Source organism: Hordeum vulgare, chromosome 4H, assembly GCF_904849725.1.
Source record: "Hordeum vulgare subsp. vulgare chromosome 4H, MorexV3_pseudomolecules_assembly, whole genome shotgun sequence".
NCBI lineage: Eukaryota > Viridiplantae > Streptophyta > Magnoliopsida > Poales > Poaceae > Hordeum > Hordeum vulgare.
Genome location: NC_058521.1, coordinates 402,142,646 through 402,163,941, shown reverse-complemented (window position 1 = coordinate 402,163,941; position 21,296 = coordinate 402,142,646). Strand labels below are relative to the sequence as shown.

The window sequence follows — 21,296 nt, the reverse complement described above, 5'->3', positions numbered from 1 at the left end:
AGGTGTGCTACAGCTTGATGACCACATCTGATAAGAGAAGGAGTGGCTCCAACAACTCGTGCAAGCTATTGTTCTCTGTGTTGGAGTCGAAGTCGACGTGCTGAGCCGCAACCCTTGCCTGATTCATCTTCGTCATCATGTTAGATCAAGGTTATTGAGTAGGTTCATGATCAATCTAAGGGAACAACATGAAATTCACCTCATCCCCTAAGTCGCGTACCTCTCCTCCACATCCAAAAGTTTGTCCAACATTCATCGTACGACAATTCGAAGCCCCACTATCAAACGAGTTCGAAAAACTGACTACGGGATATTACATAGACCATTTCGAAGATGATCTTAAAATTTCGCCACAAATCGACTCGCAAGACCTCTATCACCAATAATTCATCCTTGAACACAGAGAAACCATGCAACTTCCACAAATCAGGAAGGCATAGAGGGAATTTACGGCACAAAAACAACATCCAGTGGCTGAGGCTGAACCCAAGTGCAGAAACAACATCTAGTGGTTGAGACTGAGCCATCAGACCTGACGGGTTCAATCTCAGCCGTTGGATGCTGTGCTCTCGGCCGTCAGATAACTGAACTTAATCCGGGGACGCCCTCGTCGTATTTCCTGCTACGGCTTCACCCGTAAACCAAACTTACCAGCACGGCCGCCTCGTCCCGAACCACACCGGTTTTCCCCCCTCCCCTCTCCCCCAATCGAGCCTAGCGAATTCATCACCCAAGTCACCAGTTCGCCCCCCCCCCCCCCCCCCCCCCCCTCCGATCTCAATGCCGCCCCGGGGTCAAACCCAGCGGTCGCTGTGAGCCGCGGCGGAGAGATCCCGCGCGCCAATTAGCGTCGCCCACCCCCACCTCACCACCTAGACCCCGTGAAAGGCCGCGCGCGGCCTCCCCGTCCGACGCCCTGGAGCCGTCGCAGCAGGAGGCGCTGAAGCCTTCCCCGACCAACGGCCGCATTCGCTACCGCTCGCCTTCCGCGGCCGATCTGCTCCCCGTCGATGACCTCACCGTTGGCCCCTCCGCCGCCGATGCCGCTGCGGCTACTGCGGCAGCCGCCAGGATGCGCCGCTTCTCGGCCGCCGGCGCGCGCCAGCAGCAGTCGGAGGCCGTCTCCGACCGCCTGCACCGCTACCGCGGGGTGCTGATGGTGGTGCTCTCGCCGGTGCTCCTCGTCTCCTTCGTGCTCCTCCTCATGCCGCGCTCCCCGGCCTCCGTCACTGACGGGGCCTCCGGTGTGCTCGTCGCCACTGGAGGCAGGAGGTGGGGACCCCAGGCCGTCGGCGGAGTTGGTGACGGATCGAACAGGTATGCGGTCATATTTGACGCCGGAAGCTCCGGGAGCCGCGTGCACGTGTACTGCTTCGACGAGAGCCTGGATCTTGTTCCTATAGGGAATGCGATCGAGCTGTTCAAGCAGGTGACTTGTTGTGTTTTTTTTTTTGTGCTCTGCGTTATCTTTAATAACGAAATGTGCTGGCGTTGTTGTTTGGATCTGCTCTTGTTGTGATCATATGCGAGAGCTTTCGTTGGGATGGTTGTTTCTGGGTTGATGTTTGGAATGAGATTATTCCATCCCTCCAAAACATTGTGGACGAATAATCTCATTCCAAACATCAACCCAGAAACATAATCTCAACTTACTGTGGACGAATAACTAGTGCATACTATTGAGTGGTGAATTGCGACACTTGATGCAGATATTGCTGTATGGCCGCACTGAGTAGATCGTTGGATCCATGAACATACTATCTTGTACCCCCACAACTAGAAAAAACATTGTATAATTGAATTCAATATATACATTGGTGGTTTTTTGTGAAGGCACTAAGAATAAATAACGCCAGTGATGCTAGTTGCATGAATGCATTTGACATGCTAGGGTGGCACACACATCAGTTCGTGACAAGTTGACAACCAATGCATTTCCTGTGCGCGGCTATGCAGGAAATTGAGCCCTTTGACTTATGATTGGTTCATGTTTGTTGGAAACATAGCTGTAATACCGTCTGTCTGTATTTGGTATCTGCCTTATAAACTCAATAACCTGGTCCAGTTTGTTTTTCTAAAGCAATCAATTACTATTTCCTAGTTATGCCAACCTTATGGATCGTCATGTCTATTATTCTTCTGCAGTCACCTGAACCATGGAATGCTGCATATATATCAAGCAGAACTAGCTGGTATTTCCTGAAATATTTGAAAAATGACTGTTGTGCCTGCCTTTTGCCCGAATGATATTCTAGAAACAATATATATTAATTTGTTAAACTTTGGAACTATTCAGTTGCAAAATGACAAAAACTGCTATGAACTACGGGCAATCTTGCCCTTTTATCAGTTATATAGAACCCAGGTTGGTTGTTAACAATCAATCTAAGGCATTTGCGATGGGTTATGTATACTGGAGAAAAACTTACTTCAAACTTAAAACATTATTTACTGATTATCATTGTCAAAGCTACATCCTGTTCTTGGCCAGCGAAGTATGCAGCGCTAGCTTACTATGGTAAGGCTTGTCCGCACTTGACAAAAGGATTTATGCATTAAGCTCATTAGGATTTTCATGGACCTTGCAGAGAAAGATGTTTGTTTCTCCTAGGCACAAAATGATTTGACAATCTATGAAATTTCAGATAAAATGTAGTAATTGATTATCATTGTCCAAGATACATCCTGCTCTTAGCAAGACAAGTATGCAGCACTAGCTTATTACCTTGGTACGGCTTGACTTCACTTCTCGAAAATGTTTATGCGTCAAATTCAGTAGGAGTTTCATGGACATTGAGAGAGAAAGACGTTTGTTTCGTCCTAGACATAAAATGATCTGACAATCCACGAATGCTCATGCCACCCTGTAATACTTGAATAGAAAAGAAGAATTTTCCATGGAAAAGAGGATGAGGAAATACAATATCTGACTTCTCATCCCTTTTTCATTTCAGAAAAAACCAGGCTTGAGTTCTTATGCCAAGGATCCTCAGGAGGCTGCTGAGTCACTTGTTTCTCTTCTTGAGGAAGCTGAAAAAGTAGTTCCTGTAGAATTGCGTGAGCAAACACCTGTCAGAGTTGGGGTGAGTAATGGCCATTTCTCTATCCACAGTCTTTCATAAAGGGTTTTCTGGTGATTTTTTTTATTGTTGAACCCTTATGCAGGCCACCGCAGGTCTCAGAGCATTAGGGGCTGAAAGGTCTGAAGAAATTTTGCAAGCGGTAAGTATTCTCCTTGTATTAATCCAGCAATAGTGTGTCTTGTACCTGTCATTCTATCAAGCTTGGATTATGCCAAAAATTTTAATCATAGTATCATTTTATGTTCTTAATTAATATGTCACTTGGGTTATTCTTGATTACCAGGTTAGGGATCTCCTTCGTGACAAGAGTTCTTTCAAATCCCAACCAGATTGGGTCTCGGTTCTAGACGGATCTCAGGAAGGTGCATTCGCGTGGGTACGATAGATGCAGTCCCAATTTGTGTATGCACTCCAAAAAAAATGTTTAGTCTCGATGGAAGTAAAGAAAAACTTACAGTTGTTGCTCTTTTGTAACCTTTACCATTAAGAAACAACATGAATGTTTTCTTAAATATCAACATGGATGTTCATTTGGCTTTTATAGGTTACCATCAACTATCTGTTGGAGAAATTGGGAAAGCCTTACTCACACACTGTTGGAGTGGTTGACTTAGGTGGTGGTTCTGTCCAAATGGCTTATGCTATCTCAGAAAAGGATGCAGCAAAGGCTCCTCAAGTTTCAGATGGCGAAGATTCGTATGTGAAGAAGCTGGTACTTAAGGGAACAACATATTATCTTTATGTTCACAGGTATGCATCAAATAAGTAGTTGTAGCCCAAACTCCAAATGTCCAAAGATCATTGAACGTTTTTGTCGTATTATTTCTGACCAAGATACTACACCAGTTATATCTAGACCTGTTATTAGTGGTGTAAATTTTGTGGAATCAACTTTATGCTGCGTAGTTATGATCCCTCCAGTAGGAATGACCTACAAATATTTTGGATTTGGATTTTGGACTCTTAGGTCATACATAACTGTCCTTTAGGATGTTGGTACCAGACACTGACGACTGCAGATGTATCTCACAGGTAACGTGGCACGTTCGGGCTGACCCAGTGGCCCATCTTATTATTTTACTTCATCACTTGCATCAGTAGAAGTGAACTATAGTTGAGTGGAAACTACCGAATCTGTCGTGGTTCGCCACCTGCATGTCCCAGTCAGTCTTGCAGAAGAGTTGCGGCCAACCCTGCCATCCGCCCCACTCTCAAAGACATTAAAGCCTTGTAATGTCACTTTAAATTGTTTAGTTTGAACAGGACAATGAAATTTAGTATCCTGCAACATTTTGTGATGGAGGTCGCTCCATGTGCCCTTCAACCCATTCTGCCTGTCACCACTCTCAGTCTCATGTAGAATATATCGTTTACTTCATTATGATCATTGAGTTTTTGCACAGATATCACACTATTTTTTCCATCTAAATAAGATTGGTATGTACCATTCACATAACTGCCATTATTTTCCGCAGTTATTTGCATTACGGTTTGCTGGCAGCTAGAGCAGAGATCTTAAAAGCTAGTGAAAGAAGTGATTACAGCAACTGCATGTTGGACGGATATCATGGTATGTCCGCTTGGTTTTGCTTTATCTTCCGAGCCCAACACCTATATGTTTAAAACTGATTCATACCTTTCTAGAACTTAAAATGAACTTCATGTGAATATACTGAAATTGTGGCAGCATCATAATGACGGATGCCCATTTTAAAACAAAGTGTTTTTCTTTTTCATTAACATTGTTCTATCCTATGCAAGGTTTTGTACCTTGTTCCGAAATAAGCAACAGTTTATTTTTATCATATGTAAATTTGCATGCCGTCAAGTTTTAAACTTTTAATAAATATTTACAATGTGGTGTATAATGGAGGCATTGATAAAAGCATGACTGCTATACTGTCATATTATGCTCAGTAGGCAGAGTCTTTAGTGTGTATATGCATGTTCCAATTTTCCCATAATGAAAATTACCCTTGAATTAAACATGCTAATTGCTCATGTCGGATTTTCCCCTTATGATTCTATATGAGAGTGATGGGTTTTAATTGCATTTACATTGAATTGTAGGGAAATACCAGTATGGGGATGATACATTTGAGGCGTCAGGTTCATCATCTGGTGCTACTTATTCCAAGTGCAGGGCTGTTGCAGTCAGAGCTCTTAAAGTTGATGAACCGGCATGCACTCACATGAAATGCACATTTGGTGGCGTGTGGAACGGTGGTGGTGGAGATGGACAGAAAAATCTTTTTGTAGCATCATTTTTCTATGATAGGGCTGCCGAGGTAAGTCCTTTTGAGTTTTGACAGAACTTTTTTCCCGGTCAAATGGGTATTTGTCATTGGATTGATGAAACCAAACAGTCCCACCCGGAAAACTGCCAGCCTTCCCGCTCCTGACGAAGTAACAGGTGGATAAGTAGTCATCAGATGGTAGAACTGATCAAAGCAGTAGACAACACAGTCAGCAAACGTTTCTCTTCTTCTTAGATAAAAGCATTTCAACACTAAACATCCATCAGAACCTTCATGTTCCAGTTCGCTCCAGGCTATATCATCTGTAGTTCCTTCGACTCACTCTCCAGTCTTTGAATACAGCGGGTCATCTGGAGCCACAACAGGTCATTGCAAATTCAGCACCACCAGAGCAGGTCTCGGCCATCTAGTAGTCTAGTCTAACCAGACAGTTCCCTGAAAAAGAACTGCAGTACTTAGTTTCTATACAAACCATTATGCTGCATCACAAACGATATGCACACTGATTATTCTCACTTAACCACCACCGAGGCATTCAAAATCTTGACCAATACTGTGATGCCAACAAATTGAGAGTTGAAATCCCAATAGTCTTGAACCACGACACATTTGAAGAAGCGGTGTACCGTCTCAGGTTCATTGCAATAAGTCATATTTTATCGTTTACATTTTGTAACCTTGCTTAGTTTATCTGCGGTTAGCAGCTTTTGTTGCCAACAGCCATTAGAAGATCAGAATAAATGGTGGAATGCACAAGCCAAATGACAGGAGTTAGCACAGGGTTCAGTATTCAATACCAGCAAGTTGGGTTATATTGACCATATGGCTGAAAGTTGGCAGCCTACAAAGAACTCAGACCCTACACCCTAGCATTCTCATTAAAGTTCCAAAACATGCAGTTAGGTTCCTCACTAAAAGACTCAATCTTTAACAGTTCAGACCTGAGGTTCATTGAGCAATAATCAAAACATCTTCCTAAAACCAATTTCAAATTGATCCACCCGAGGCATGAGCTAGAAAACCATCCTGCTCATGAGAAATAATGAATGGATTCCAGCATAGCATTGCTAAACTGCAGTTCCCAAACCAGTTACCATCCGAAAATGAATATTGCTACCATTGCCAACCTGCCATCTAAAATCCTTTGTTGCTGCATGACATGCCATATGATCTTCTACCATTACCAACCAGCCCTAAAACCCCTATTTGTTGAAATCAAACAGTTCTCCAAAATATATTTACCACCCAGGTAGCCAACAGGCAATCAAGCAGGTATCTAAATCCTGCATGTCAGGAATACCTAAACCATCAGTTTTTCCTCTGGCATAAATTGACGGCTAACACTTTTCTGATTGTTGTGATACTGGTTTCTGTTGACTTGCTTGCTCTCGTCACGATACACATTTAATTGTATCTCATTGTTTTATCAGGCTGGTTTTGTAAACCCTAAGGCAGCAGTTGCTAAGGTTAAACCATCAGACTTTGAAGAAGCTGCACGACGTGTTTGTAAATTAAATGTGAAGGAGGCACATGCCACCTACCCTGATGTTTCGGAGGAAGACATTCCATTCCTTTGCATGGATCTTGTTTACCAGCACACTTTACTTGTGGATGGATTTGGTATGGCTTAGTGCAAGGGCAAAATTCGCATCAACTTAGAAGTTTTCGACATCTTTCTTATTCCCCCCCCTGTATTCTTTCAGGTGTGGATCCCTACCAAGATATTACGTTAGTAAAGAAGGTGCCTTATGGCAATTCGTTTGTGGAAGCAGCATGGCCCCTTGGTAGTGCCATTGAGGTTGCATCTTCATCATAGGCAGAAACAGCTTGGAAGTAACTTATGAAAAAGAACCACCCAGCATATAGTTTTGGCTTAGCTTACCAATCTGGAATAGCGAGTTCAGATTCTAGGTTTGATGTTAGGATTTTGCCTTTGATTCACCATTTGTTCCCCATCTTCCATTCTATTTATTTAGCCTTTAAATATATTGATGTATACATGAGGGATATAGCTTGGAGTTGCCCGGTGCGGCCATTTGAACGTCTATTTTTTTGTACTAATGAAGGCCAGATCAGAGACTTTGTAATCCTTTTGACTGATGCAGATGCATAAATCTGCACTATTCAATCTAGTTTCTGTTTAGCGAGTAGTTTCATACTAAGTATCTTATGCTCTTTTGTACCACTTGGTTTACTTACTGTTGTTTGTTTGTGTGTAAGAACATGATCGTTGACTTCTTGAATGAGCATGGAACATGGAATGTTGATCGGCTAAGGGAACATTTTTGGGACTTGGATGTGAGGGAGATTCTGAAGATTCGCACATCTCCAAGGAATGGACAGGACTTCGTCGCTTGGTTTCTAGAGCAGAGTGGTCTATTTACGGTCCGGAGCGCTTATCACCTGGCCACTGAGGTCCCCTATTCGCTGCAGCTTGGCTCCTCTAGTGGCAGCCCCTCAGGCCGAAGACCGATCAGGCAGCGAGTCTGGAGCTCTCAGGTTCCTTTGAAATGAAGATCATGGTGTGGAAAGCTGTCTCGGGTGCTCTTGCTACAAATGAGTGCAAGAAGTATCGACATATATTGACTAGAGACTGATGTCAGGTGTGCGGCCGAGAGAAGGAGACCACCTTCCACGCTCGTGTCCTGCGAGCATGCGCGGCGACTTTGGACCCAGATCGGTTCGGTGTGGGCGTGGAAGCTTCCTAGCCAGGATATTCTTCAGGACACAGGGAAGGAGTGGCTTCTCAATGTTCTTGCCAACTGCGATGACCATATGCGAGAGTGCACTCTCATCCTGATATGGAGGATTTGGTCATTGCGCACAGACATAGTTCACGGGAGGATTTGGTCATTGCGCACAGACATAGTTCACGGGAAGGAGGTGCCACCGGTATCGACTATGTCCGATTTTCTTCAGAGTTACATGATCTCCTTGAACCTGTGTAAGAAGTACTCCACCGAAGAGGTTCTCAAAGGGAAGATGACGGTGCTGCAGGAAGCACCTGTCATGATGCATAGCCCTTCTAACCCTCTCCCATGGCCGCAGCCGCCGCTGGATCATGCGGCCCTGTCGGTGGATGGTGCATTCAAGCAAGAAGATGGGTCGGCGGCGGTAGGTATGCTACTTCGACGCCATGATGGAAGTGTGATCTTCGCGGCATACAGGTGCATCTTCAATTGTAATGATGCTCTGGAAGCGGAATTGCATGCCATTATGCAGGGTATGGCTTTGGCATTGCAATATTGCACCATACCAATCGTCGTTCAGTCGGATTCTTCGGTGGCTCTGCAAGCAATGACCGGGGCAAGCTTGTCCAGATCAGCCTATGGTCATTTGGTAGAGGATATTCAACATCATATGGAGGGTCGAGAGTTTGTTCCTTCTAAAATCAAACGTGAGCAAAATAGGGTAGCACATCAATTGGCATTGTATAGTCGTACAGAGTTCACTACTGCTGTATGGCTTGGGAGGAGCCCACCTTGTATTGAGGAGTTGGTGCCTCTGGATTGTAACCCTATACACATGAAATAAAACTCTCATTGTTTCGCAAAAAAAAGGACATGATCGTTGAACTTAGAGATATGAAATTGGTTTCATCAGCGTTCGAGCTTTGAAATGGGTATGAGTTGCAAAATGAAGGGGAGATAAGTAACTCACGGTCCTTGTAGTTGAGTCGGAAGCACGGTACGATCACCTAACTTTGCAGTACGGCTGTTACGGTTACTATATACGATGTGACGTGAAAATACTGTCACTGTTGCTCGTATGCGGTGCATACAGGCTTGTTTGACCAATTGTTGGCCGCCACGTTCTCAACTCTGATTAGGACAATCTTTTATGGAGGGGTCAAATGTAAAACCGCAAAAATCCCCAATCCTCAATCCCGCTGCTCTTCTTCAATCCCGTCGCTCCTTTGTCTCGCGTGCCGCCCCTCCTCTCTCTCGCATGCCATCGCTCCTCTCTCTCGTCGTTCTCAGCTCATGTTTGCCGCAAGCTCCTCCACCGCCGTTGTTCGCCGTAGGGCAATGGCGCTGCCCCTGATCTCATGCCCAAGCTGCAAGCAGAAGGTGCACATGTATGTCTCCACCACTGAGAAGCACGATGGGTGGATCTTCTACAGATGCTTTGTCTTTGGTTTTTGTATGCTTTGTCTTCGATTTCGATGAAAAGATGCAAGTTTTGACCTCTGCTTCCCCAATTTGGGATAGGTTTCTTGCGATTTCTGGCGTTGGGAGTTGGAGTATGTCAAGTACCTTGTTGACAAACACTACCTCGTCGGCAAGCCGTTGTGGATGCTATTGGTGAGGCGGAGGAACAAAGGGAGCAACTGATTGCTGCACAGGAACTGATGCAGACGAATGCACCCACCAGCAGGTCTAACAAGTTTGCAAAGAAGGAAGCAAGTTGGGGGATGAGCAGACAACAAGCATTTGAACTGCTGATGTCAGGGAGGGAGTCAGTGAAGCTCATGAAGATGTCGTTTGCTGCTGTGGTGGTGCTAGGTCTTGCTGTTGTTGTGTTGATGCTGAAGAAGTGAAGGAAATGAAGCGGTGAAGAGGTTTATTTTGGGGATGATGCTCAAGATGTTAGAAATGCTGCATTGATGTTGTGTTCAAGATGCTACTTTTGGTCTGTTGCAATGGTGTTAGTTAGTAGATGATATGATGTAGTAGTGCTAGGTAAACGTGTGTTCAATGTCATGTAATGCTAGATATGTCATATAATGGTGTGTATGCCTATATTGAACCTATCAATCAAGCAATCAATCAATCAATCTATCTATCTATCCTATGATATGTTCAGTAAAAGAGATGCAATGATGCATGTTATCAATATATCTGCAATAGATTCTTGCAGTACTAAGAATAAGTTCGGTAAAAGAGATTTAAAACTGAGAATAAGTAATGTCCATCATCCATCATCCATACATAACCAAAATAGATTCTTGCAGTACTTTCTTACAATCACAAGAAAATTGGCACCATGCATGATCATATCAATAACAGAGAAAGTATGACCAGGAAGGTACCAAACACTTCATATCGTACAACCTACTTAAAGATATCAAACATTGATGATTTAGCTGCCTTTCTTGGACATTCAACTTCATTTTGGCTGGATTTTCTTTTTCCAGCCAACCTTTGCTCCTTTGCTCTGTGTGCAATTGCCATCATTCTCTCCTGTGCACCATCAATATTCTTATGTGCTTCTCTTTTAGCAGCAACACGTCTCTTCTCCTCTTCTTTTTGTGCAGTAGCAAGTCTCTTCTCCTCTTCTTTTTGTACAGCAACAAGTCTTTTTTCTTCTGCCTTCTGTGCAACAACAAGTTTCTTTTGCTCTTTTTTTTGCAGCAGTTGCTTCCCTCTCTGCCCTCTTTTATGCCTCCTTCTTCTCAGCAGCAGCTCTTCTCTATGCTTCTTGCTTTGCTTTCCTCTCAGCAGCTATTGTTTTCTTTATGTCCTCAATAATTTTTCTGGTCTCAGCTTGAACCTTCTTGTTTAATTCTGCTTCTTCTTTCTTCTTGGTAGTTCTCTCTAATGGAGCCACTCTTCTTCTCATGCAAGCTCAGCTTTCTGTCGTGCTACCTCATGTTTCCTTCTTGCTATCTCTTCAGCTCTCTTCAATTCCTCTTCTCTTCTAGATGCAAGTATTGCCTTCTTCCTCTCCTCTACTTCCCTATCTTTCTGATTTTCATAGCTTCCAATTGTTGTGCCAACTCACCTGGCTTTATGGTGCTTGAACTAGCTTGGCTTCCTTGGCTACCATTGGTCTGGTTGACCAACACTTGGGCAGCCGTAAGGAAAGCAGAACTAGGCATTGGCCTTTGTTCCACAACCCTAGGTGTTGGCATATATAAAGAATGTATATTTCATGAGATCAGTAGGATATGCATTTATAAAGAAAGTACATTTGATGTGGTAGTTTTATTACCTGGGCAATCATGTTCTCAACCATGAGATCACCATATGTAGCTGAAGGTTCTTCACTTTCCTATGTTAAAACTGGATCAACTTCAGTTGATGGAGTTGGAACATTTCCAGCAACAACACCTTCATTTGGAGGAGGCACATTGCCAGCAGCAACACCTTCATTTGGAGGAGGCACATTGCCACCAACACCACCAGCATTTGGTGGTGGCAGTCCAACCTTCAAGTACTTGCACCCCTTCCTGTTGTGATCTGCCTCACCACAGTAAGAACAATGCATAATGACACCATGCCTTGTGATTTTCTTCCCTCCTCTTCTATGACCAACCTCTCCAGGTGCTTGTCTCCTTGTAGTACATGATCTTCCAACATGCTTCTGGTACAATGGTGGCAATATTGGAGGCCCATGTATGTCTTCCCATTCTGTCCTATCTCTGCAAGGATAGATAATGTTGCCATATGCTTTCTTGAACATATGCTTTGAGTACCAGAGATCAACCATCTTCAAAGGATCAACTCTATCATTCTTGCAGCACGCTACCACATGAGAGCATGGAATGCCTACTTTCTGCATTCTTCTACAGGTGTAGGTTTTATTGTGTGTGTCTACTATGCAATCCACTCCTCTATCACCTACTAGGAATAATCCATCTCCTACATATCATATGTTTGCAAATTCTGTAGCCTTCTCAACCTTCTTCCCGATCTTCGGACATATGTCTCCTGGCCATTTAACTCACTCCAGCTATTTGTTGTAATGCCTTGTCATAAGATGTGTATAAATCCTGTCAACCATGCTAAGTATTGGTATCTCCCTTGCTTCTAGGATGTACATGCAATTAACAGTAGACCATGGTAAGTATTGGTAGCTCATGTTTGTTGATGTAGGAAACAAATGTACAATACTTCACAAATGTACCTGTTGAACACTTCACAAATGTTATTAAGAAAAATATCATATTTGAGAAAATTCCTTATTTGACACTATCTTAAAATGTGGTTCCTTATTTGGCCCTCGGGAACTTTTTCTTTCCTATTTGACATTTGTGCTAATTTTTTCCCGAGGTGACACCATCGTTCTCTCCGTTAGATCCTTCCGTCAAAGTAAAAAAAAAGGGACCAAAATATCCCTCTGTTAGGCAATCGCGACCCAACACGACCCACAGCTCTCCTCCTCCCTCTCGTGTCTCGAGAAAAAGAAAATCCCCAATCCCACCCGAACCCTAGCTCGTATTGGCGGCAGAGGCGGCGTGGTGCTGGCTCGTAGCGGCGGCGGCGGTAGCGTCCTGCTGGCCCATGGCCCAAGGGGTGGCTGCGGGTGGCGTCTCCGGCACAACTGCAGGTGCCGGAGCAAACACGGCGGTGGACGACGACCCAGGAACGGCGGAGGGCGGCCATGCCACGGCTATGGAGAACTCGTATGAGCTCAGCTGCGGGCGCTAGCCATGGCGATGTTGCGGGTGCAGACCATGGCGATGCTGCGGGCGTGGATGTGTGCTTGGGCCCAGTGGCGTAGCCAGGATTTTATGTCAGGTTGGTCCAATTGGCACAAAATAAAATTTACACCACAAATTTAACAAACCAACATATGCACACAAAATATATCCAAAGCACATATCAATAAGCTCTTGCAAAGCATATTAAAATTCATGTTCAAGTCTTACATTTGCATAAAATATGACACACCTTATTTGTCGGTATACCGCCTTCTTAAGACCATGAAAGTCTCAATTTTATTATCTTCAATCACTTTGGAGAAAGCATCTCGTTCGATGTATGTGACTAGGCAATCATCCAAAAGACTATCACCCATCTTGTTTCTTAACTTGTTTTTGACCACAGTCATTGCAGAAAATGCTCTTTCAACACTTGTTGTTACCACCGGTAGAAGCAATACCAATTTTAGAATCAAGTACACCAAATTATGAACTATATGCCTTCTTGTTGAACAAGCTTAACTGAGAGATCAACAAGATTTTCTAGGCCTTTGAAGTTGTCATCTTTTCTCATGTCATCAATATAGTTATCAAGTTGCATTTCAAGGTGCATCAAGTCAGAGCTTGAAAAATCATTGGGGTAGAACTCAGCAAGTCTACGTACCTTTTGTGCATGAAAAGCAGCAAATGAGTTGGCAGGATTCAAGGCCGACACACAAGAAAGCAACTCCATATTGACCTCATCAAACCGATTATCGAGCTCTTGACTGATTTTATCAATAATCCCAATATAAATTTCCCTTCTAAAGTGATCTGCATTTGTTTGAGGTTATACAAACCGTGTTGATCTTCCATAAGGGACATAATTATTCTCCATTACAGGAACTTCAATGCCATGTTTGTTGCAAAAAGAAGTGACCTTTTCAAGGAATGCATCCCACCCATTAGACCTCAGTTCTTGCATCCTACTTTTTGCCAATCTCACAAGTGACATTGCGGTAAGAATATCTTGGTCTCTTCTTTGCAAACACTCAGACAAGTCATTTGTATATCCAACAATGAGAAACATCAATTGTGCACTGAAAACAAAGTCAAATGACTCAAACACTCCAACAATACTATGTATTTTCGGCCATTCAGCCCTTTGTGAAGTATCTTTACCAAGAGAGATGATCACATCACGGATTTCAGCATACATATCAATAATGTTGCAAACAGTTCTATAATGAGAGCCCCACCGAGCTTTACCCGGCCTAGGCAAGCCCATCTCTTGATTTAATGCAGTCCGAGTTTCCAATTCACCACATTCAATTGCTTTCATGATATTATGAAGTCTAGTATTTCGAAGCATGTCATGACGCTTACAAGAAACACCAACAATATTCGGCAATAAAGACACTCGGTCGAAAAACCACACACAATCATCATTTCCCTTGGCAACAACAACAAGAACTAGTTGGAGTTGATGAGCAAAACAATGGACATAATAAGCAGAAGGTGACTCTCTCATGATCAATGTTTTTAGACCTTTAATCTCCCCTTTCATATTGCTAGCCCCGTCGTAACCTTGCCCACGAATTTGAGTCATGGTTAAATGGTTATCCACAAGTAAATCTTCAATTGCTTCGTTAAGTGACAGTGAAGTAGTATCACCTACATGAACAACTCCAAGAAAGTGCTCACATGGCCTTCCTAGTTTATGAACAAAACGCAAGCATAGAGCCAGTTGTTCTTTATGTGATACATCTCTAGATTCATCCGCTAGAATAGCATAGTGATCATCGCCAAGTTCTTCAATAATTTTATTTCTAGTTTCTATTGCACAACATTGGATAATTTGTTGTTGTATATCAGGGGAAGTCAGTTTGCAATTACGTGGAGCATTATTCAAAGCATACTTATTCACCACTTCACTATTTGTTGCAAGCCATTTCAAAAGCTCAATGAAGTTACCCCTGTTGCTAGACTCTTCATTTTCTCTGTGTCCACGGAAGGCCAATCCTTGATGCAAAATAAGCCTCAAACATCTAAGTGAATAAGTCAATCGGATCTTGTAAAGACGTAGATCCCCATTATTACCCTTCACCATAAGATTATCAATTTGAGAAGCACGGGGGCTAACAAATAAGTTGTATCTCTCTTGAGATGCCTGGTGCACACTTGCTACACCACCTTCATGCTTTACAAGCACATCCTCTCTATTCCAAGTTCTCCAACCATCTTCAGTAAATGCATTGGTTCTATTGCCTCTGGTTTTTTTATCTTTGAACAAGTAGCATACAAAGCAGAATCCAACTTTCTTGCTAATACTATATTCAAGCCAATGATGTTTATGAAACCAAAGAGGATTGAATTGCCGATCTCTGCCTCCAATATTTCTGCTTTCAAATTGATGTGCATATGGTTGGAACGGACGCTTGAGGATATATGCTCGTCGAACTGCATCTTGATCATTGACAGGATAAGATGCAATGGGCAGTCTATCCCCCGGATCATGTGGAAGGCGACTAATATCATAAACAGATGGTGGTGGTGGTGGTGGCGGCGGTGGCGGCGATGGCGCTGGTGGTGATGAATCCACAATTTCTTCATTTACTCTCTCTTGCACTGACTCTAAGGTTTGTTGTTCCTCTGCGGGCGCTACCGGTGTCGGAGAAAGAGGTGAAAAAGGAGCAGCCACCTTCTTCTTGGATCCACATCTCAAAAAAAGTGATGCAATATCTCCTGTCCACTTCATTTTTGCAACAGTTCTACAAAAAAGTTAATACATTAATTCAGTTGGAACAACGCCCTAATGATTCAATCGGTTCAATTGACAAATTATCAATTGCAATTTTTTTTAAAGCATGAACTCTCAACAAATCGTTCAAATCTTCATACCAAAAGGAAGTTGTTCTTTGAATTAGAGAAGAACAAAAATCTTACGGGACTACACACAGTCGGCTGTACGCACTGGTCGGTTGTACACAATCTTACGGCGAATGGTCGGCGACTCTTGGCTTTGTTGACTTCGATCGACCCCACAAGTGATTCACTGGAAGAGTTGTACACAGTTGTTCTCTGTATTAAAATCTTACGGGGTTGTACACAATCTTACGGGGTTGTACATAGTTGTTCTTTGAATTAGAGAAACACTGGTCGCCGTGGTCGGCTGTACCTATGCGTGCGCCTCGTCGGCCGCCTGGACAAGTGGACGGGCGTCCTTCGCCGGCCGCTTGGTCGTCGCCTCAGCGGGTGCCCTGTCGGAGTGCCGGTCTTGCATAGTTGCCGCTAGGGTTTCTATCGAGTAGACGAGACAACGAGTCGACGAGGAGTCTGAAACGATCAACGCACGTTGAGGCGGAAGAAACGAGGCAAGACTTTGCATGTACATGGGCTGACCTGACTTGGGCCTAGATATGTTTATTTTTTTCCAGAGAAGTACTAAACTAATGGGCCAAATTCCAGGATGGTCCATGGACCACCCTGGCCACCCTACAGCTACGCCACTGCTTGGGCCATGGTGCGGCTGCAGACTTAGAAGGGTGAGTTTATTCCACAAATTGCTTTCCAAATGCAGGATTAGAAGAAGAAGCAGGTTGCCTCATATCCCGTAGCAATGCTCATGCATGAGTTTCTCTTTTTTCTTACAGGATGGATCCAAATTCTAGTTATGTGCTGAAAATTAGATTGCTTGGCAACCCAAAAAAAGCTAGAAAAGATATCAAGTGTTTTTATTTTGAGAAGGTTGTTGATCCCGACTTGACAAATTATGAAGATTTGCTTGAATCAATAATAGTGCAGTATCAACCATGTTATTTGGAAGTTGTGCATGTTCACTACTATGATGAAGTTCTGAAAACATTTCCAGAAATAAAATCAGACCAAGAGTTGATGCATGTGTTTGAGAAACAAGCTAAGGCAAAGATGGTACAAATGTTCATTGTATATTGGAATCCTTCTGAACCATATGAGCCTATCACTCAGTATTATAGCTATTGTAAAAGAAGAGATGAAGATAATTGTCCATGGAGGATACATGCTTCTACAACGGATGATTTGTGTACCATAGTGGTAATTGTCTAACTTCTGTGAATAGTTTTTGCATAATTGTTTGAGATATTTTAGTTAACTAATTATATTCTTCTTTTGTAGGTGAAAAAAAACCTTGTGGTCATGATTGCTCTAGTGCAAGAAGGAAAAAGAAGGTGAAGAATGCAACTAAGTATTGGATATGTGAGAAGGTGAAGGACTGGCTCATTGAAGATGCAACTCTAGGAGCAAAGGAATTGCAAAAGAAGCTTAAAGAACACCATAAGGTCAAAATCAACTACAAGAGAGTATATATGGGTAAGTTGCTAGCCTTGAAGAAACTATATGGTGATTGGGATAGCAGCTTTGACAATTTGTATAGGTTTAAGGTACAAGTTGAAAGTTGTTGCCCCGGTAGCATAGTGCATATTGATCATCACACAATAAATGGGAAAATCAGGTTTAGAAGAATTTTTATTGCTCTAAAACCTTGTATAGATGGGTTCCTTAGTGGTTGCAGATCGTATTTGGCAATAGAGAGCACATTCTTGACGGGCAGGTTCAAGGGGCAGCTCGCTAGTGCTACCGCTATTGATGGGCATAATTGGACGTGTCTGGTTAGTTTTGGAGTCTTTGATTCTGAAACTAATGAGAATTGGATTTGGTTCATGCAATTGCTAAGACAGACCATAGGATCACCAAATGGTTTAGCCATATGCACCGATGCTGGTCAGGAAGTAATGACAGGGGTGGAAGAAGTGTTCCCGGAGGCGAAACATAGGGAATGTATGTTTCACTTGGTGACCAACTTCAAGAAGAAGTTCCATGGGAAGGTGTTTGATGACCACCTTTGGACTGCTGCTTACTCATGGAATCCATATTTATTTGACAAACATTGGGTTGCTATGGAGACAACAAAGCCAACTGCAACTGCATATATAAGGAAGTGGCACAATAGGTTGTGGTCTAGGAGTCAATTCTCAACTATTTGCAAGGTGGACTATGTAACCAACAACTTGGTTGAGTGCTTTAGCAATTGGATTAAGCACCACAAGTCCTTGAACTTGGACGACCTCTTTGATAAAACAAGACATTTGATTATGATATTGTGGAACCGAAGGAGAAAAGTAGCAAAGGAGCTAGATGGTTTGATTTTGCCCCACATAATTAAGAAGTTGAATGCAATGACTAGGGAATTGAACTTGGAGGTGGTAGAAAGCTCCAAAGAAGTGGCCGAAGTGACTACATTAGGTGGTAGTGGCTTTAGTTTTGTGGTCAACTTGCAAGAGGGCACATGTTCTTGTCGACAATGGCAAGTTTCCGGCCTTCCTTGCAAACATGCTCTTGCATTCATCACGTCACTTAGCAATGCACATATACGACACTATGTGGACTTGTATTTCTCCATTTACAAATATAGAGCAGCTTATGCCCAACTAATCCCTGCTATGCCGGACAAGACCGAGTGGCCTAAATTTAACCATGGATTCTTCATGCATCCACCACTATTGAAAGCCACAGCTGGTAGGCCTAAAACCGAGAGGCACTACTGAAATTCAGAAATTTGCCGTCTGCCATGGCAGACGGCAAAGGGGGGAACCACGGACGGCAAAGGCTTTGCCGTCGGTCAGCAGACGACAAAAAAAATGCGGTGAAGAGGTTCTTTGCCGTCTGCTTTTTTAAAGCAGACGGCAAATAATCTTTGCCATGAGGGGGCAGACGGCAAATTAAATGGGACGTCACATACACCAACACCCCAGGCAGACGACAAAGGTCCGGGGGGGAGGCATCGGGTGGGGGTTGGGTTGGTGGGCCACCGTCCCCTTTGTCGTCCGCCACGCTCCCAGGCGGATGGCAAAGGCCCCCAGGCAGACGGCAAAGGGGAGGGGTGGGTGGGGTGGGGTTTCGGCCGTTGGGGGGGGCTTTGCCGTCTGCCCTCCCTTTGCCGTCCGCCAGCGGACGACAAAGAGATGGCCGACGACAAAATAAACTTTTGCCATCAGCCACCTCTTTGCCGTCAGCACTGTGACAGCTGACGGCAAAGAGTACCTTTGCCATGTGTCAGTAGACGGCAAAGGCCAAGCAGACGGCAAAATTCTGAATTCCAGTAGTGAGGTACAAAGGTTGTGGTGAGAAGAAAAGGAAAAGTAGCCAACACTTATGCCCTATTTGTAAGGAATATGGACATCATTGGCACAAGTGTAAGAAAGGCAACCCAGAGGACATTGCTGCAATGATGGCTGTGAGGTAATATAGATTTACTCATTCTTGCATTATTCTTCCAACTATACATGTTCACTACTGCCCTATTGCTTGTGTAGAGAACCACCAAAGAAAAGGATAAAGACAACCAAAACAGGTGAGTTATCCATTGTACCTTATGAGGATGGAGCACCAACAAGAATGTTTTTTCCGCCAAGGTTCATAATTCTACACGCATGCTCATAAATACATGAAAACAAGGTTTGAATTCTAAGTATCTTTCTGCTCACCATAGCAAAAGCTTGGAAACTACAACCACGAAAAAGGGGAAACATGCTAACTCTACTGCTGGAACATCAAAAAGGTGATTACAACTAGTTCAAATTTTTAGACTTGATTAAACTAAAACTTGTTATGTATTCTGATTGCTTCCTTCTCACCATAGCAAAAGCTTGGAGAATACAAACAAAAGGGAAAAGGGGGCAAATCTGAATTGGTTCAATCCAAGAGGTATTGTTTCTCTTTTTAGTTCACATGTTATGAATATTTTTTGTTTTCAATTGCTAAAAACTACTGTCATGGTTAGGGGCAAGAGTAAAAGAAAGAGTTCACTGAAAAAATTCCTATGGTGCCACAAGACAACCCAGCAATGTGCACAAGAAGCAAAAAGTTTAACCCTCCAAGCCCTTCAATGAGCACAAGAAGCAAAAGAAGGCTCAACTTGTGATTCTCGTATATCTTCCTTTAATGTGATGGTTACTTTTGGAGGTTCTTTTGTGCTGCTCATGTGATGTACTTATGGACTTGACCTCATGTGTGAAACAGTTTGTGATGCTAGTACTGTATATCTTGTGAATGTGAACCTAAATGTGATGTATGTGAAAACATGGATGTTTCTGGTAGTTGTACATGTTGTGATGCATATTGTCCATATATATATAAACTGTGTGAGATATGTGGTCAAATTACAGGGGAGGTTCTGCCCAATTTTCATTTTGCATAGATTTGTGGCCACCTTATGCACAAGGGGTAAAAAGGTCTTTTCATGTCTGTCTTTAACACTGTTAGTTGACAAAATGCACTAGAGTGTCATATTGGGAAAGAAATTTAGCGCAAATGTCAAATAGGGAAGAAAAAGTTCCCGAGGGCCAAATAAGGAACCAAATTTTAAGATAGTGTCAAATAAGGCATTTTCTCATCATATTTTCGCAAGTCACTTTGAAAAGCCTTAACCCAAGTGTTTGGCTCTAGCACATGCAACCATTTGTATGCCTCAACATTAAGAACCTTCATCTCCTCCATGCCGTGTTCATATAGCTGAACTGTATTGCTCGTAGCTATCTTACATATTTGATTCTTCAAGATGTCACCTTTGAAATGTTGTTGAAAGTTTTGCCACATGTACCAAACACAAAAATCTATGTTCTGACCCAGGGAACAGTGCTTCCACTGCATTTATGAGCCCCTACAATTGCAATGCAAGAAGAACATAACCAATCAGAAGCTATTCCCAACCATTCACATAGTAATGCAACAGAAACTTCGAAGAAAGAAAGTTGGTACTTACCTTTTGTTTGTCTGACATGATAGTCCAAGGTTCAGTGTTTATGATGCCTAGGTCCCTTTTAAGTGTGTCAAGAAACCATGACCAATTAGAGGTGTCCTCAACTTCAACTACAACAATGGCAATTGGAAATATGCAGTTATTCGGATCTACCCCAACAACTGCAAGCAGTTGACCTGTGAATCTAGTTATAATGTGGCAACCATCCAGGAAGATGACATGTCTACAACCTTGTAGAAATCCTCTCTTGCAAGCATCTATACACATGTACAACTTGTTGAACCTTGCATTTTCATCAAGTGAAACATAGAAGGATGAGCTAGGGTTGCTTCTCCTAACGTCATTAGCATAATTCCACACCAACTTGTATTGCCCTTCTTCATCACCATAAATAATTTTCACAGCCATTCTCCTAGCCCTCTGGAGTTTCATCCTACCAGGTGTCATGTGCCATTCTTTCTGAACAACCCTGGAGAAATTCATCAAGTTCATATCTTAATTGGCCCTAAAGCTCTCTAGGTATTTCATTGTTATGAATTTTGATGTGAAAGCCCTAATCTTCCACTTCTTGCTACATGTGTGCTCATGCACATATCTCTTAACCATGAAAGCCTTAGTTATGCTATCATATGATGCCCACAAGTACCATGTGCAGTATTCCTCACGTTTTGCTTTCACTCTTCTCCTATCATTCACAGGTAGCTTGATATCAACTCTGTTCTGGCAGGAGTACTCTTTAATTGCTGTCCTTAGTAGCTCTACATTCTCAAAAGCCTGCCCTACATGGAATTTTGGTCTGTGTAGATCATGTG

The 21,296-nt window shown here is 43.0% G+C and overlaps 2 protein-coding genes across 3 annotated transcripts; both read left to right on the top strand.

Moving 5' to 3' along the window:
* The first annotated feature begins 721 nt into the window (after window positions 1–721).
* LOC123448741 (probable apyrase 1) lies at window positions 722–7,491 on the top strand. The gene is made up of 9 exons (XM_045125733.1): window positions 722–1,429; window positions 2,955–3,083; window positions 3,166–3,222; window positions 3,367–3,459; window positions 3,628–3,833; window positions 4,559–4,653; window positions 5,154–5,371; window positions 6,772–6,961; window positions 7,045–7,491. Exons 1-9 carry the CDS (start codon window positions 1,073–1,075, stop codon window positions 7,155–7,157), a joined length of 1,458 nt encoding a protein of 485 aa, XP_044981668.1. The 5' UTR covers window positions 722–1,072; the 3' UTR covers window positions 7,158–7,491.
* A 4,918-nt stretch (window positions 7,492–12,409) lies between these two features.
* Window positions 12,410–18,332, top strand: LOC123448740 (protein FAR1-RELATED SEQUENCE 4-like). 2 transcript variants are annotated; one of them, XM_045125731.1, is made up of 2 exons: window positions 12,410–12,804; window positions 16,842–18,332. In XM_045125731.1, exons 1-2 carry the CDS (start codon window positions 12,717–12,719, stop codon window positions 18,269–18,271), a joined length of 1,518 nt encoding a protein of 505 aa, XP_044981666.1. In that variant the 5' UTR covers window positions 12,410–12,716; the 3' UTR covers window positions 18,272–18,332. The 2 variants fall into 2 exon arrangements, with proteins under 2 accessions (XP_044981666.1, XP_044981667.1); XM_045125732.1 differs by lacking the exon at window positions 12,410–12,804 and adding an exon at window positions 15,282–16,760.
* Window positions 18,333–21,296: the final 2,964 nt, after the last annotated feature.